Source organism: Danio rerio, chromosome 20 (assembly GCF_049306965.1).
Source record: "Danio rerio strain Tuebingen ecotype United States chromosome 20, GRCz12tu, whole genome shotgun sequence".
Lineage (NCBI taxonomy): Eukaryota > Metazoa > Chordata > Actinopteri > Cypriniformes > Danionidae > Danio > Danio rerio.
In genome coordinates, this window is record NC_133195.1 from 24,001,710 (window position 1) to 24,013,980 (window position 12,271).

Here is a 12,271-nt window from a genome sequence, read left to right on the forward strand (position 1 = left end):
CCGTACCTGCTTGTCAGTAACTCTGTTTGTAAACGATCTCATGTAAACTGTTTTGCTTGTGTGCTTCTGTAATAAATCATTGCACAAACCAATTATACACACAAATTTTAAATTTGCAGCCAGCCAATGTCAGGGCTTCAGGTGAACTGTAATTCGATTATAGAATCACAGCGTTTGAGGTCTGATTTCTTTAAAAATCAGTGATCTTCGATGCCTGATAGATATATACTATATGAAGTGGGTCTCAGACCAGACAAGAAGCACTATGTTAAATTCAGTTTCCCCCCACCATGTCTATAAAATACAACCACATATTTTACCCCAGCATTTTTAATGGAATTTCTACGCTCACCTGCTGATCCTGATGGTTCTATCGGTTTTACAGTCTTTTGTCTTGTTTTACACTTGAACAACTTAATGAATGCTTAAGTCTGTATAGATGAATGTATTATAATTACATTACAACATCAATGCTATTATCGATGTCGAACCTTATGAAATTAAAAATTGTCATATTAAGCATTCACCGGACGTTTATCATTAGCTGTGCACATAGGCCATTGTTGGTTTTATCGTTTTTATTAAATTTTTTTTTTTTTTTTGGTGCAGAATTTTTACTGGTATTTTGCAACTGATAAGATATTGGCAATTCCTACAGAAAACTGAAAATGCCATTTTCAAAGAGAAAACATCTAAAAATATGAGCTGAATAATAATAATAAAAAAAGTTATAAAAACGGTTGAAGGTTAAAAAAGTGATCAGCACACTGGTTGACAGTTCCAATATGCACTGTGCAGTCTGAAGCAGCTTTCACACAGGACATGGAAAATATTGCACTACATAACCCATTAATTTCATTGTGCCACGCATTGTGAATGACTGACTAACTTTAAAGGCTTTTAACGCTTTTAACTGCCTGTTCTACCAAATGGTTGACCATGTAATGACTGCTTTAAATAATGGTTTGCACACACAGCATTGTTGGTTTACAAGAAAATCAAACAAACATAATCCTGTTGCACTAGTACACTTGATTTTGGTTTTATTGTAAAAAGAAAACATGTTAAATGAGAATCTAAAATAGTTTATGGCATAATTCACAAAATGAAAACGATTTAGTTTTTAAAAATGTTTTATTTTTAATATTTTTTTAATAAATTGGTCTTTATTAATACATATACTATGATAAATACAATTACAATTATGATAAAATACAATTATCATAGTATATGTAATTCTAGTGCTTTTATCATAAACCGACATATCAACCATTTGGTAGAGGTTGATATTTTAGAAATTTTAGGATGTGTTGAAATTGTGACACTGCAAAAAAAAATGCAATTCTTACTTAGATTTTTTTGTCTTCTTTCTAGTCCAAATTTCTAAAAATTCTTATATCAAGAAGCATTTTATAGGCAAGCTAAACATATTGTCTTGTTTTCAGAAGTAATATGCCAATATTAAGTTAGTTTTTCCTTAGAACAAGCAAAATAATCTGCCAATGGGATAAGCAAAATAATCTTGTTTTTCCATTGATATAAGATTATTTTGCTTACCCTATTGGCAAATCATTTTTGCTTGTTTTAAGGAAAACCTCACTTAATTTTGGCATATTATTTCTGAATATAAGACAATATGTTTTGTATGTCTAGAAAATGTTTCTTGATTTAGGAATTTTTAGATATTTGGAATAGAAACAAGACAGAAAATTGATGTAAGAAAATATTTTTTGCAGTGCATTAGGACTTAAGAAACGCTATCCATTTTTTTATTTTTTTTTTTTTTTTGGTGGGGCAGTTAAAGGATCTATATTGCTCTACAGACTATGCTCTCTTTTAACTTTTTCACTCTTTCTCCCTCAGCGAAGAACAGCACTTGCGCGTCCGGCCCCTGTCTGAATGGAGGCACGTGTGTGGGTGGCGGAGACACGTTCACCTGCATCTGTAAAGACGGCTGGGAGGGAGCCACCTGCGCCCAGAGTGAGTGAATTCCCCCATTCACAACTCCACTGCCAGTGCATGTCTGCATACCACAGAAAACAAACATCACATCCATAAACCTCATCTTAAATTACACTCAACCCATGACTCTCCCTGACTCTGTCTTTCTCTCCGATTCCTCACAGACACCAACGACTGCAACCCTCACCCCTGGTAAGAAAACCTATGCGACTCTCCAGTTGTTCCCCCTTTTATTTACTCTAAGTCCATCTCTTGTGTTGTTCGTGCCGAGCCTCCCCTTTCCTTGTACAACATAGACGGCTAGGAATAACGCGGCTTTCTGCCCTATTCCACCCTGTTGTTCTTGCCCCCCTAACCCCCATTCTCTGAGAGCGGATATACAGAGAGGAGGGGTCCAAGGGGGACGCTGGTTGTAAAGACGGGAGAAGATGTCCCTAAATCACCCCTAAATCCGACAGCTCAGGAGACCCCGGGCTGGTTTTAATGGGGACCACAATAGAGCCGATGGCCCTAAAAGAGCACCCCCAGCGGTGAGGGGAGGAGGGGATGGACAGGCTCTTTTTCTCCAGCCCACTCCGTCCTCTTGCCTTTCTTCACCGCTGACCTAGGAGCAGGGGATTTGGGAGGTGAGGGGGTGGGGGTCCCAGCAAGGAGCCGCTGAGGGGGGATTTGCATCTGAAAAGTGCCGGTATTGATAAATGCATCCTTCTTCGTCCATCTCTCATCCACGTATGCCCCCTCCCCCCCTCTGTTTTCCTGCTCTATTGATGTGTATTGGGAGTATGATGCGATACAATACAGCTTTACAGTCAGTTCAGCTTTGTTAGATCACAGTCTCTATGCCAGATAAAAAAAATCCAGCCCCAGATGCCAATTCTTGTCAGAAAATTACAGTTTCTTTAAGTATTCAGACAAGTCAGCAGAGTTTCCACCACCCAAACCGGTTAACCAGTATTCAACTGAATTTACAGTCTACTATCAATATAGGAGTTGACTGTGCAAGGAAGCCAGAGAAGAGCAGAAGCTAGAGATGAAGTGATGAGAATAAATGAACAGGGTTTATTGAATAATCTTAGTTGCATTTGTTTCAGTGCGTTCTCATACTTCATCTGAGCAGCACAAACATAGCAAACGTTATTATACATCAGGCCACAAGACCTTAAATTAGAGACATACCCTCATATCTCATATCAGTGGAGAAGAACATTTTAACAGTCATTTAAACAGTCGTAAAAACACGAAAAGCAGTAATGAAAAATCTATAACTTAAAGAAATTAAATCAATTAATTATTAATATAATAAATGATAAACATAAATGTATTAAAATTGTGAATCAAATAAATGAATGACTGAATAAATAACTAAGATTTGTAAATGATTATAAAGCCACAGCTGAAATTGTCAATGCAAAAGAAATACTAGAAAAATCTAAAACAATACAGAATAGAATAGAATAGAATAGAATAGAATAGAATAGAATAGAATAGAATAGAATAGAATAGAATAGAATTGAATTAATTTTATTTAAAGCACACACTGGTTATTACAATTTTCAGGTTTTACAGCTTCATTAATTGGATAAACATAATTCTTATGTCCCAACAACAGAAACTTTTATTTAACAAACTTTGCTAAGCAGTTAAAGGGACTGAATGGATCATAAGGGATTCTTCAGTTTGATTATTATTGTTATTATTATTGTTACACTTATTATTGTTATTTTTATTATCATTGTAAATTTAGTTTTTTTTAGGTCACAATCATCCACTTGAACATGACAGCATTGGTGAAATAATCACCTTCACAAAAATGACTAAAAAAGCTTTATGATGCTTACCAGTAGTCGACGATGTCAAGTACAAATTCATTTTATGGTTTAGAGACTATCTGCTTGTTAAGTGTGACGTCACGCAAAGTGGCTTTCGGGTCCAAGCACTCTATCAAACTGTATGGGGAGACTCCGTAAATGGTAATAATAAACGTTTACGAACCGATGTAATACTTTCAAAAATCAAGATCGAAATATGTACATGCCTCATATCCATTGGCCAGAAAGTGATTCATTTTTTATAAATGTAAACATTTTTGGTATTTGTGCTGCAGCAAGTCCAGAGACTGTTGTGTACACCGTGATTTTATTTAAAATTCACTTTAACGTGTGATAGGACTAAAAAGGAATATTTTCTCAATTAAAATGAGTAGCGGCTTGGACCCAGTAACAGTATTTCATACGTCACCTATATTTTACGACTAAACAAGCGGATCGACTATTTTGAGGGATATAAACAATAACAATGGTCCTATCATATTTCCCTTTATACATATTTAATTTCCGTAGCTTCTGAGAATCCAAAAAGATCTACATATTGAAAATGTTATGATAGCTGTTAAATTGCTTAGTCGTGATTGAATTGCCTCTTGTTACATTTATGCAGTAGTTTGACAACAAGCAGGAAATGTTCAAGGGCCAATGATATCACTACATTGAAATGATCTAAAACCATGTCAATTTTTTTAAAAAATCTGTATGAAATGCTGTTGTTAGGTACTCTAAATAAACAGAATAAATCTGTAAAAAGGTTTCTTGTTTTTAAATTGTAAATAAAGTCATGTAGTAAACACGTACTCAAATACAGAATAACACTCAGAAATATAGAAAAATTAAAAATAAATAAACAAGATTTATGGTCACGTTAGTGGAGAGGTGTATAATGATCAGTTGTCATTATAGCTAATGAATATTGGTAAAAATACTGTCTGTCGTTTTCACATACAGTGGTCACTCACTATAATACGGTTCTCTAAGTTTCGTGGATTTTCTTTAGTGCAATTTGACATGTTTTTTAACAGCCAATTGTGTTCTTCGTCCTGATTGGCTGTAGACCATTGTCAATCAATCTTCTTTGTGTCACTGGTACAGTACATAATGCACTCAGCTTGCCAAATAAGCGTAAAAATTTGATCGCTAGCAATCTGAGTTTCAACAAGAAAGCATAAAGGGTCGTAACTGTCCACAGCAAGACCATCGTAATGGGGGTCGCACACCGGATGTGCCGCATTATGCAGCAACATACATTTCAGAATTGTAAACACCGCAAGTCTGCAGCTGTCTGCGGCGCCTAGCTCACTGAAAAAAGTGTTGCATGCAGAACTGTTGCAAATAATTTATTTGAGTTGAATTTAAACAAACAAATTAAGTTGAATAATGTTCAACTTAATTTGTTTGTTTAAATTCAACACAAATAAATTATTTACAACCACTTAACGTAAACAAATTGAGTAAATCCAAGGAATCATCTCTGAATAATTTTTTTCAGTGTACGATTTAGGACACTGTTCATATTTCTGCCATGCCACAGAGCGCCATCCGAATACTTTTATTTTAAATAGCATTTGAATGCGCGTGTCCTGTGTGTGTTGCGTTCAACTGTCATGTGCGTGACCCCCTTTTAGGGTGGAGTCTGCTAGTTTTATTTATTAGTGACTGCAGGAAAAAGAACATTATGCTGGATGCCAACATTATCCGCACAAAACCTAAAAGCCTTTTGCTGACAGCGATGAATGTTTGTGCCTGACAACAGGTTTTAATTTTTGGTTTCATTCTATAACACTGGAATTATTTTTCCAGGATAGTTTGAACTTTGAGTGTTAAAACGGGAGAAAAGTGTGAATATGTTTATCCCTGTCTGAGAAAAGTGAGAAAAGTGTAGTGGCGGTTTAACAGCCTTAAAACATCTATAATAATTGTAAAAAATAAAGCTAATTATTTCGCCTGTTGCATGTTTTTTTATAATGTAACTCCTGCGATTAATGAGGGACCCCTGTATTATAGTAGATAATAGTGAACATATTATGATAAAACCTTCACATCTATCATTTAGAAATCAAAATATGTCAATCAGTAGGGGAAAGTTGTCTCTTTCGACTAGTGAACTCATTGTCTTCTTGCAGTTACAATGGAGGAATCTGTGTGGATGGGGTGAACTGGTTCCGCTGTGAATGTGCTCCTGGATTTGCAGGACCCGACTGCCGTATCAGTGAGTATCTCAAAGAGGAAAGAATGGCGACATATAGAAAGAGGGGTGTTGGTGGATTACCGAGCATCCCGTGCCCTTTGACCTCCTCGGGGGTCAAAGGTTGGCCCTTGCTCACAAACAGACAGAGGGGATAAATTATTCAACCAGTGGAAAAATTCCTCTTCTTATGTCTCTTGTGTCCATTGATGCACATAGAAAACACTCCTTAAAGATTCCATGCATTTCCCCAGCCTCATTTTCTGAGGGCTGGTCATGGGAACGCCATCAATCCTGGCGTTTACAAATGCGTATTGATTTGAGATGACAGTTTTAACTTTCTCTGAATATGACATTTCTGCCTGGGCTGTAGCTGTATTGATGAATGTGTGTTCTCTTTGGTTTACCAGACATCGATGAGTGCCAGTCATCCCCCTGCGCCTATGGTGCCACCTGTGTGGATGAGATCAATGGTTTCCGGTGTGTTTGCCCACTCGGTCGCACTGGACCTCAATGCCAAGAGTGTAAGAGTTATTGTTTAATCGTTAAAACAGCCTGTCTCCTTTCAGTTCTCTCACCTAGGCTATATTGAGAAATGGACCCTAAAGTCCCCATGAAATCGATTGGCGTTTAAAAAGGAAGTTGGAAAAGGACAAAGTGAACAGCTCAGGACTATCCAGTAGGATTTGTTTATATGGCACCCTTAAGCCTGATTTATACTTCTGCGTCAGGTGACCGGCGTAACCCACGGCGCAGGCAACGCGCGTGGCTGTGCATTTATACTTCTGCGCGCTGTCTCTGCCGGTCTGCATTAACACTTCCGAAACGCTAGTTGGCAGTGAGGTGTAAATGTTCCTCTGTGTCAAGTTTCTTCGCTACTTTTTTGCATTTCCTGAACACTTCCGGGATGTACAAGTGGCTCAAACTCGCTCATTTTGAGGCAGGAACCGGCGGACGTGCAACAACTTTAACTATGAGGTAAACACAAAACAAAACTTTCCATCCGGAGCTCCTTCACGGGACTCCACACTTGTAAACAATCGCTCGCGCGGCGTCGCGCCATTCGCGCGCCTCTCGGTCCCGCCCAGACTCGTCAGCGCTACCAAGCCGACCAATCACAGAGCTTATGCTACGCGTCGTTGCGACGTGTAGTTACATTTTTTGAGAGGTGCACGTCAGTGACGGCGATGGCCACGGCGAAGGGCTATGCGTCAGCGCCGTAGCATACGCCGGTGTTTGATGCAGAAGTATAAATCAGGCTTTAGGGGCTGATCACACGAACGCCAACTATGTTCCCAACACGCAAGGCGCATCACACTGCCTTTTTTGTTGACAAGAAAAAATGAAGCGCGGTGTGCTTTTTGTATGTCGCTAGGCATGGACTGAGTCAGCTGTGTATTGTGTGCGAGTGCTGCTGTTGATATTAATATGATTCTAATACTTACTAATTTTGTGATATTCAAGAGTTTTGAATGCATGCAGTTCTGGATAACTCAAAACAGCAACCACTAGTCTCTCCTCAATCTTCAAATGTCTCCGTTGTTGTCTTGACAAACATTGCCGGCACCTCAATGGAAACCCCGTCTCTGCTTTCATTTAATTGGAGATTAAAAAACACATGAGTGACCTGCCGCTTTTTACGCTCATGATTGACTTTTTTTTTTTTAACTGCAAACGCTCTGCGCACAAGGACAAAAAGAGAGGCGCAGTAGGTGGTTAAAACGTGATGCACGCAGGGTGCATAAGCAGCACGCAAAAACACTCACGGCCGTTAGTAAATCATTCAAATATGTCACATCTCTACGCAAAAAGGGCAATTGGCGTGATCGGCTCCTTATTTATTTAGTTGCTAGTCAGAGGCATTTTTACTCTTCAAAGTTTTTGATTGGCCAAAAATCTCTCAAGTGCTGGATGAGTTCTCGGAATTATGAAAAAGATAGTCAATTTTAAATGCATACACAACTTGTCAAACGTTTGGGCTCCATACTATTTTGTTCAAGTCAATAGCTATGTTTCCATCCAAAAAGATGTGATTTAGTTTTTTTGTAAATAATGCAAAATTGTCACTTCCTGATAAACTAGTGGCAAATATCAAATTAAAAATGAAATTTGCTGCAATAGGAGAAGCCAAACTTGACAGTATTTTCTTTTGACTTTTTAAATTTTTTTTATATTTAAAAAGTGAATTCAATGTTTACATCAAAATTTATGCAGATTTTTTTTTTCTACCGAGTTGTGCACATACCATTTTATGCTCATTTTCAAAATGTAGGCACATCATGACGTTTAAATTAAATGGCACCTATGATGAAAATCATCTTTTGTAAGCTGTTCGTACAGAACTGTGTGCAGGTACAGTATAGTGTGTCCACAGTCATATTGGGGTGATAAAAAGACAATAAGTCTCTTCTTTTTTTATTTCTTATTTGTTAAAATAGGATCCAAACCCCCCCTGTTGAGGCCGACCGCAACGTGATGTAAGAGTGCGGTTTCTCCGCCCACTGAATTGATTGACAGCCTCATATTAACACGTCTTTGTAGTATAACAGGTATAATTATACCCACAAGACAGAATGGCTGTGATCATCAATCATCGTCAAATTTGATCAAGAATGAGCTTAAAACATTTTTAAAGGTGCATTTCTGTCACTGTGCTGTTTATCTGATGCAGCCGTGGTGGAGATTGAGGCACACTCTGACAGGCACATGGAAATGTTGGGCGAGGAGAACTAGCATTAAAGGCACAGGTCACTAATACAGCTACATGGGGTTCAGAGCAGAAAATCCCAACATTCTTAAAGGTATACTAAATAATCTGATGGGTGTTTTGAGCTGAAACTTTACAGATACATTCTGAAGACACGAAAGACTCATCTTAAATCTTGAAAAAGGGGTAAAATAGGTTCCCTTTAAAAAAAAAAAAGTAAAATGCCAATATGTGCGTAAAAAAAAGTAGATGGAAACATAGCTAATGTTACATGATCTTTTAGAAATCATTCTAATATGCAGATTTGGATAAGCTAAAGGCTAGACCTGGAGTTGAAGCCACAAATCAGGGAATATGAAGTAATCGACATGAAAGGCAGACAGCATGGGCATTAGGCATCATGTGACCGATCACTCCAGACAGAAAGGGGATCTGCTCCTAAATTAGAATTGGCTGCAGTCTTACGTTGTTTGTGTTGTGTTGCAGTTATTGGCATTGGGAAGACGTGCCACTATGCTGGACTTCAGTTCCCACATGGCAGCCGCTGGGAGGAAGAATGCAACACTTGTCAGTGCGTCAACGGCAAGGTGGAGTGCACCAAGGTAAGTGTCTGAAGAACATGCTCGTCTTTAACTTTTCGTTTCTATATCTATATAAAAGCTTCTCTCTTTCTCAGGTGGTCTGTGGTCGGAAGCCATGCCTTCTGCCAGGGACCCCAGGGCGAGAGCTTCACTACTGTCCAGGAGGTCGTGAATGCCTGGAGCACAACTTCCTGACATGCCTCTCACCCCCTTGTCACCAATGGGGGTTTTGTTCAAGCCCTGAGACCCCCCCAACCCTCCAAACCAAATGCGAGCCCAACTCGGTCTATCTGGACAAGAGCTGTGCTCGCATCACCCTTATTTTCAACAGGGACAAACTACCCACAGTAAGTATTCATGTTTGTAGTGGTGTTTGAACGGATTGCACAAAAGCCCTCATGATACACAGATGATATCAGATGGAATTGCAGTAGTCTATGAGATTTGGCCCAAACATGGTATTACTAAGTAAAAATGTTTTGAAAACAAGAAAATAAACCTTTTGTTGACCTTTTCCGTGTCTAATTTATAAGTCTGGTGAAAGTCTTGGGTCAGTAAGAAGAATACTTTGAATGAATACTTTTATTCAGCTGGGAAACATTAAATTGATCAAAAGTGACAGCAAAGGCATTTTGAAAAAGTATTCTGCTTGAAATAAACCAGAACTGAGTTGGAAAAATATATAACAGTTCAGCACTGTTAGTTATTAAAATTTGAGCACTGTAAATTTGGAAGGTTAATAAAGGATCATGCGAGTAATAGTTGCATGTAGGAATAAATCCCACATACTGTATTAAACAAAACACATGTAATAATTTACAACGTTTCTGTTTTAACTTTATTTTTGATTGAGTATAAAACATAAAATGATTAGTTCATTCTTAATAATTTTTGTAAAATCATTTAGAAAATCTTACTGACCCCAAACTGATACAAAAAAACATTGTATTACCAACATACGACAATCACCGTAGCTGTAGCATAGTGCTCTAGGCTGTGTGTCCACCAAATGATTTTTAGGTAACTAAAAGCACTAGCCCTGTTCTTTTAAAACCATATAGCTGTGGCAGGTTGAGAGCACATTTTCTGAATATGCAAAAGTAAATTGTGTATAATAGATCCCCTTTAGAATAAAATAAAAAACACTGTGGTGAATGTACAGCTATTATTGCCTGTGTACAAAAAAAAGGGCACTACTGGTCAAAAGTTTGAGGTCAGTAGAATTTTTAAATGTTTTAAAATAAGCTTATCATGCTCACCAAGGCTGCATTTATTTAATTAAAAGTACAGTAAAAAATTGTGAAATGTTATTGCACTATAAAATAACTGTTCAACAGTAGTTTATAATTTAATTTAGTAATTTATTTAAGTGATTTTAAAGATGAATTTTCAGCTTCATTACTCCAGTCTTCAGAGCCACATGACCCTTCAGAAATCACTCTAATAATAATAATAAAATTATTATTATTATTATTATTAGTAGTAGTAGTAGTAGTTTTAGTAGTAGTATTATTGGTAATAGTAATTAAAGCAAAAATTATTGGAGTAATAATTGGATTTAAAACGACATGCAATAATACAGTTATTAAAATTTTTAATAAATATTTAACAATGTAACATTTTTGTTTACATTTTAATAAATGCCACCTTGATGAACAGAATAATTTGAAAAGACAAAAAAACCTGACCTCAAACTTTTGACCGGTAGTGTATTTTCAGAAAAGGCTGCCTTACCAATGCTTTTATAGTACTGTTAACAGTACTTTTATCTCTTACATGTCAATTATTTAAACATAGTTTCTGTTTCTGAAATATCCCTGTAAAAATCTGCCATGCTTTCTAGGGAACGACGGTGGAGAATGTCTGCTCGGAGCTGAGGTATATGCCTGCCACGCGGAGCCTGGCAAAGGATCATAAGCTGTTGGTTCTGTGTGACCTCTCCTACAAAAACCAGGACGCCGTAGAGGTAGCCATTGTAAGTAAATGTTGACCACTTTTACTTTGTGCACCTAGCAAGAGCTTTCTATGCGCATATAAGAGTAATATTCGGTACATTTTCAATATCAACACACTTTTAGATTCTTATTGTTGCACATTTCTGCTGTTTGATTGGCTCTTAGATCAACAAAGAGTGAAAAAGTCCAGAGCTTATCATTGTTATTGAAATAATATCGAATCACGATAAAATGTAACATTTATCAGCCCAGCCCTATGATGTTGCATTTTTCACTGTCATGTATGACAAAAATGAAGAGAATTAGTGCAGTCATTATTTAAAGTTCAGTAAATGGTTAAACATTTATTTGTATTCCATGGACTTCTAATAATTTTTTGTGTTTTTTTTTACATTTTCCAGCCAAATCACAAACTACAGTATGCTGTGGATAAGTGTAGTTCAATAAAGTACAACTCTTATAGTTTAAAAATAAATTCGTCAAATCCCTAATTAATATAGTTCGGGCCATATTTTTGTTATGCATATATTTCTGAAAGCAAAGGACCTTGATTAATTTAGTCACTGAAGACCATGTGATCCGGTGTGACCATTTATGCTCATTTTAAACCAATTCAATAATTAAAGTCAATTCCGCTCAAATTTAATTAGTTGAAGGACCCCATTTAAGATCATGTGACTGAGACCCCCTGTGAAGCCCATGACATGTACCTGCTAAGTGTTTGTTCAGAATTTTTTTTTGGAGCCACTATAAATTCAGTTTTTTGTTTTTCCTTTGGTGTGGTGCCAGGTTTCACAAATTATGTAGGGGAAAATGATATAATTCATAATTTTATATGACATAAATAGCACTTTATGAAGGTAAGTGTCCAGCATTGAAGATAAATCACACTTATGCTATTTGTATATTATTAAGAGTTGTTTTTCTTCATTTTTGCTACACCACATCAAGTTGTTTAAGGAATAGTTCAGTAATTATGTAAAACCAAAAACTGAAAGAATTGAAACATTAGTGACCCCTTTATTTTTTTCAATATTTAGGCTTGAAACTGC

The 12,271-nt window shown here is 36.9% G+C and overlaps 1 protein-coding gene across 2 annotated transcripts in view; it reads left to right on the forward strand.

Moving 5' to 3' along the window:
- jag2b (jagged canonical Notch ligand 2b) overlaps nt 1-12,271 on the forward strand; it is an 84,442-nt gene that overhangs the window by 65,378 nt on the left and 6,793 nt on the right. For both annotated transcript variants that reach the window (XM_005160485.6, NM_131862.1), the window contains 7 exon segments: nt 1,864-1,980; nt 2,127-2,154; nt 5,915-6,000; nt 6,387-6,500; nt 9,170-9,285; nt 9,360-9,611; nt 11,108-11,239. In XM_005160485.6, coding sequence (XP_005160542.1) covers nt 1,864-1,980; nt 2,127-2,154; nt 5,915-6,000; nt 6,387-6,500; nt 9,170-9,285; nt 9,360-9,611; nt 11,108-11,239 — 845 coding nt within the window.